The sequence below is a fragment of the Lacerta agilis genome, chromosome 12 (genome assembly GCF_009819535.1).
Source record: "Lacerta agilis isolate rLacAgi1 chromosome 12, rLacAgi1.pri, whole genome shotgun sequence".
Classification (NCBI taxonomy): domain Eukaryota; kingdom Metazoa; phylum Chordata; class Lepidosauria; order Squamata; family Lacertidae; genus Lacerta; species Lacerta agilis.
Window position 1 is genome coordinate 47,745,537 of NC_046323.1, and position 6,298 is coordinate 47,751,834.

Here is a 6,298-nt window from a genome sequence, read left to right on the forward strand (position 1 = left end):
CAGTGCCACAGCGAGGTCAGAAAAGCCTCTTTCTTGTATAAGATGATTTGTCTAGAGGCCTTTGTCACCGCGTTCGACGTTGGCACTGGTGAAACACGACCAAGGCTTGCGTTTTTTATTCTAGATGAAGGACCATGGTGGAGAATTTGCAGAAGGTCCCAGGTTCAATCTCTCAGCATCTCTTGGCAGAGTCGGGCAAGTCAAAGCCAGATGCAACCCTTTTGGACTTCTTGCTTCACCTGCTGTCACGGCGCTGGTCCAGAATGAGGAATTAATTCTTTGTTGTCAAAAGTGCACTTGGGGAAAGGCATGTCCTCCAGTCCTGCCTCTCTCAGCTACTCCCTTGGCCCCACCTGAGCTGCGTGCAAGCAAGCGAAAACTGCGTCTGCGTGTAACCGGCTTCTATTCCTCCCTCTCCAATACTCTTCTGGCCCTGGGAGACAGGGAAGCAGGAGGTGTGGGTCACCTCCTCCTGCCTCTGACTCGCGTCCTCTGGCTGTTACAGGCTGCCCCAGATCGCCGATTCCCTTTTCCAGGTGAGAGTCCAAGCCCCACTTCTCCTTGTGTCCACATCTCAGTGTGGCTGACCCCTGACCCTCTGCTAAACTGGCACCTGCAATATGAGTCCTGGCCACTCACAGCAAGGGCACTGAGCAGAGCAGCAAACACTGATAGCTTTCTTCTCCGATGGGCTACAGCAAGAAGCCTGGATGCCTTAATGTTATACCGGGTTGGGGGGGGAGGGAGGAGGGATAAATAAAAAGTGCGTTGGATAGGAGTCAAATGTCTTGCTGGGCTGGGAGGTTCCCTTAACAGATCCTTCCCCGCACACCCTCTTTGAGAAAGCATCCTCTGTTTTGCCATCTTCACCACGGGGCGCTCCTTGCAGATGGCCCTCTAAACCTGGCGAGGTTTGACATTCCTCTAATTGGAAGGAGCGCAGCTGAAGGTAAAATAAAGTGACTCTGAAAAGCTTTGGCCTCATCAGAAAAGCCACCTGCTTGGAGGCCTGAAAGCCTTCCATCGGATCTTTAAATGAACTTCATGCAGAGTCGGGGAGGAAGGTGACAGACAGGATCACTAGCAGGTCAAGGGGGACCAAGGCAGCAAGAAAAGGGGAGCGGGGGGACGGGGGACGGACGACAACTGCAGGGCAAACAGATAATCCAAACGGGGCAGGGGGAAGGAGCCCCCAGAACCTCCTGTTCCAGTTTTGCAGCTCACTGAAATAACAGCAGGAGGTGCCCCCTGAACATGCACAGAGAGTTTTCTCTTTGCCACTGTATGCCATCTTCAGCAGTAAGCAATGCGTGTGATATCCTGGGACTAGGACACGGAGCCCCCAGGACAAAGGATGCAGCCTCTGGCCGCCACGAGTTCCAGCACTCCACGCTGGCAATTAAACAAGGAGAAACGGCCACGGAATTCAGCTTTCCAATAAAATAAAATAAAAATCTTAAGTGTTGTTTTTAATAAACAAAACAAACGGGTTTAAGACAATGACTTCAGGTATCCCAAGCATCAGAGGAGCGGTTGAACAGCATTCACAGTGCTATGGTTTCCTTTTTTTCCCTGCATAGCCACAAAACCAAGGAAAACCAGAATGAATTATGCAAAGTCTGAGAAAGTATGCAAAGGTGTTCAATTTGTATCATGTATAATTCAGCTTGTTTTGATGCAGGATTTATATATAAATATATTGGTGCAAGAGCACACACAGCATTTGACACTGTGCCCCCCAGCTGGTGCCTTCAGGGTATTTTGGGTCACAGTTCCTATCAGTCCCAGCCAGCATGACTAATGGTCAGGCATAATGACATCCATTTGGGGAAGGCTGGTTTAAGATTTGCAGATTTTGCTTCATATTCCTGTGATGTATATTACAGTCATACCTTGTGTTACGGGCACTGCAGGTTACGTTCGGCGCGGGTTACGAACGCACCAAACCTGGAAGTACCGGAACGGGTTACTTCCGGGTTCGGCGGTTCGTGCATGCGCAGACTCGTAAAATGACAGCACGCACATGTGCAGAAGCACCGAATCGCTTCGCGCACATGCGCAGACGTGGTGCTTCAAGTTGCGGACTGCTCATGATGCGAACAGGGCTACGGAACGGATCCCGTTTGCATCCAGAGGTAACAATGTACTCCCCTGCTCCCCACAGATACAGATCTCTAAATCCTAATTTCCTTTGGTTCCAACCCTCGCATATATATATCGATGAATAGGAGCGACATGCTCAGAATGCAATCACATGTCATGTATTTTCCACCATGCAGAGGTCTGATGGAGACAACCCAATCAAAAGGATATGAATGTACCAAAATTTTAATTGCTGCTCTTCTGATTCGATGAAAAGGAGTAAGTATATACAAGGCAGGAGTGGCACTAAATCGAAAGATTGTCTTCCCTTTGTTCAGTACTATAAATGTCTGGAAAACAAAAGAGAGAGTGAAAGAACATTTAAGGTCTGCATTAAACGCTCACGTGATAGGATCCTCCAGAAACCAAATGCTATTGCATTTACTACTCATAAAGTACAAACGATCGCACCGTCATTCCTCTTTGAAAAGAAAGAGATAAAGGCATTGTTGCCCAGGCAAAAGAATTAAGCTCAGTAGTCCAGGTTGCTCTTCTTGAAGGACAATGCATAATAGCCAGGGGGAGCATGCATGTGCAAAAATATCTGTGTGCCTCGTTGCCACTTTAACAACACATATGTAGAGCAAGGTCAAGTCTACCCATTGCTAGAGAGTGCAAAATATCATGCGTTGTTCCACATGTAAAATAGCAGGCTGCAATGGATCTCTTTTCAGAAAGGGCAAGCTCACCATCTTCTATGAAATTGCCTCCATTATGTAACGCCTATTTGCACAGTCCTCTCTACTTCCCAAGCAGTGAAAAAAACTGTGTTTTCAAGCCTACCACTTGTTTGGGACACTCATTATCCACTGCAATGGTCTATTTCCACTCCAGGAGCACACAAAAAAACACAGTGATTTGCTGTCGCCTACCTTCCATGGTAAACGGCGATTCTGTGCACTGCTCTGGTTTCGCCAGAAGCGGCTTTGTCATGCTGGCCACATGACCCGGAAGCTGTACGCCGGCTCCCTCGGCCATTAACGCAAGATGAGCGCCGCAACCCCAGAGTCGTCCGCGACTGGACCTAACGGTCAGGGGTCCCTTTACCTTAACCTTACCTTCCATGCATTAGGATCTGGACAGACAATTCTGCAAACCCCCCTAAATGCACCATTCTGGACCGGCTATATTTTGGCATACGTGCTTCACTAGCAATGCCAACACTCCCCACTACCCTCTGCAGGGCTCATCCGAATTTAAAAGCAGAGTTGCAAGTAGAAATCCAGCAGGTTAAGCCTTCTTCCATCATTGCTACCTCTGCACGCCTAGAAAAAACTTGACCTTTGGACAGCGGCGTAGCAAGCCCAGATGGTACCCGGTGCGGAATTTTTTTGGCACCCTGTACAGACTGCACATGTGCAGCATCCCGTGCATGCACACTCCATACGGAATGCCACACATGCACAGTCCGTCCGTGCTGCAACCTTACGAGCTGCCGAGGGAGGCTTTTTCCCGGGTGGCGGGGCTCAGCTTGGGAGTCAGGGGGGGGCGCCGAGTTTCCCCCCTCCAGGGTGTCACCTGGGGCAGAACGCCCCCTACGCACCCCCTTGCTCCGCCCCTGCCTCTGGAATCTCTGCTCTCACCCAGTTTTTAATAGCACGTTAGCAAAATGCATTGCCCTTCTCCTGTAATATGATCGATTAAGTGAAATGCTACATTCACGTGTCCCTAGTTCAGAGGAGGCAGGATCCTGGCACGGTTTTTAGTATTAATGCCACTCCCCACCCCTCCCTTTCCCAATGACATAGAGTCACCAGATTTCCAGATCTCACTTAAAAAGAAGATAGTGAATTTGAAGCATTTGTTGAACTGGATACATGAGACAAAATATACAGGCACTACCCTTCTCATTTTTTGCTGGTGAGACATTAGACTGCTCAGTGTTTTACTTCCCCCCCCCCCAAAAAAATATCCTGCAGACGCCCACATCTCCAACCTCAACCCCTGTTATTCATTTTCCAAACATGAAGCTCTGCGAGTTTCAAACTCCTAATTCTTGCATCCTTAAAACGAAATTATTTCCACTGGGGAAAGAGGTGGGGCAGGGAGGAAGGAGAGGGGGGCAATCCACGCCTTCCCCGCTACCCCCCCGCTCTCGCTCTCCCCCTCCGCCATCTTTAACAATAAGCGCAGAGCGGGTGGGAATGACCTTGTGATCGCTGTAGAAAGGGTCAATGTCCTCCAATGGCTCCCCAATGAGCTCCGATGGAGGAGACCCGTAGATGTCGGGCAGCTTCTTGCACGCCTGTAAGTCAAACTGAGCCCGCAGAATCTCCTCGTCGCCCAACTGTTCCCTGTATTCCTGCTTGGCGCTCCTTGCAATCTTCTCCGCGATCCGCTTCTCGATCGCAGCCAGGGATTCGGGCGTGAACCGGTGGAAGCTGTTAGAACCCAGTGGCAACAAGAAGTCGGCCATCTTTTCATCCTGATACTTCTTTGTACTGGCCTTTACTCCTAAAAGTAAAAACAAAAACAAAAACAAAAACAAAACCTGGAAAGAAAAGAGAAGAAAAAAAGGGCAATATTAGGCAGATAAACAAGAAATGGCAAACAATTTAACAACAGTTACAGGTAGGTAGCTGTGTTGGTCTGCCGTAGTCAAAACAACAACAACAACAACAAAAAATTCCTTCAAGTAGCACCTTAGAGACCAACTAAGTTTGTTCTTGGTATGAGCTTTCGTGTGTATGCACACTTCTTCAGATACACTGAAACAGAAACAGACTTCTGTTTCAGTGTATCTGAAGAAGTGTGTGTTTAGGGAAGCTTTTAATGTGTGATATTTTAATGTATTTGATTTTTGTTGGAAGCCGCCTAGAGTGGCTGGGGAAATCCAGCCAGATGGGCGGGGTACAAATAATAAATATTATTATTATTATTATTATTATTATTATTATTATACCAAGAACAAACTTAGTTGGTCTCTAAGGTGCTACTGGAAGGATTGATTCATTTATTTATTTAATTTAACAACAGTCATTTGCAAAGGTGGCTTGGTAACAGGCTCTTGAGTTGTTGGGACAACACTTAGGCAGGAAGGCTGTGCGTTCAGCCAGGGGGGTGCACCGGTCAGAGTGCCAGGATAGAACCTGGGAGGAACTAAGGATAAAGATAGCTTTGTTATGTATAATGAGATAAGAAGTGGCTGAATTGCAACTAATCACCAAACTTAAAACCATGGAGAAACCTGGTCTGAACAAAGACATTGGATTCTTATCTCATTATACATAACAAAGCTATCTTTAGCCATCTCACCCCTTGACTTTCCCAGCAAGACTAATTGCAGCCGTTAAGAGTCGTTTGGCCAAACTGCGAGAGGCAGTGAAGGATAGGCGTGCCTGGCGTGCTCTGGTCCATGGGGTCACGAAGAGTCGGACACGACTGAACGACTGAACAACAACAAGAGTCGTCAACAGGTTTTCCACACCTATCAGCTGATCACCCATTCCCACCACCCTTCTGAGTAATACCCCTCCCAACTCCCTCACTATATTTAAGGATCTGGTGACTTCTGTTTCAGTGTATCTGAAGAAGTGTGCATGCACACGAAAGCTCATACCAAGAACAAACTCAGTTGGTCTCTAAGGTGCTACTGGAAAGAATTTTCTATTATGAGATAGACAAATCATACAGACTCTGCTATTCTCATTTATTGTGAGAGATTAGCCTATTCCCCTGTTTCCGTTTTTCACTTTGCTCCTCCCCGGAGAAATCCTGCAGACACCCATGAAAAGCAACAACTCCATTGAGTGCATCTCTTCCTGTGGCTGCAGCGTAAGGATGGGAGATAGTCACTTCCAGGTGGCCCTTAAAGGCACAGGACAGGCTCGGGGTCTGCGCATGGCGATGCTAAGCAAGGCAAGAATTAGGAAGAGCTAAGCCAAGTGACTGCCTGGGGTACCTGGCTGGGGCGTCGGCACCTGTCACAGGCTATCTAACTCACCTGTCCACTCACCAGCCAAAATGAAATAATACAAACAGCTCGTCTTTGCTTGTAAAGCCAGAAAAAAAACTGCCATACATGGCTACTGCTGTTGTGTTAATGTTGCTTCCCCCCCCCCTCCAAAATTTGCTGGGCAATTGCCAACATCCGTGGCCATTAAAGAAATGTTGTGCCAATGAGCAAGTGTGATCAGGTCGGTGCCAGCAAATGTAT

The 6,298-nt window shown here is 47.8% G+C and overlaps 1 protein-coding gene across 2 annotated transcripts in view; it reads right to left on the bottom strand.

The window, feature by feature from the left end:
- Nucleotides 1-4,621, bottom strand: part of SCN5A (sodium voltage-gated channel alpha subunit 5) — a 216,621-nt gene extending 212,000 nt beyond the window's left edge. For both annotated transcript variants that reach the window (XM_033164901.1, XM_033164899.1), the window contains exons 1-2: nucleotides 4,292-4,621; nucleotides 2,314-2,432 (exon numbers count right to left, since the gene is read on the bottom strand). In XM_033164901.1, the coding sequence (XP_033020792.1) occupies nucleotides 2,314-2,432; nucleotides 4,292-4,558 (386 nt within the window). In that variant the 5' untranslated portion in view covers nucleotides 4,559-4,621. The remainder of the gene's footprint in view (nucleotides 1-2,313; nucleotides 2,433-4,291) is intronic.
- Nucleotides 4,622-6,298: the final 1,677 nt, after the last annotated feature.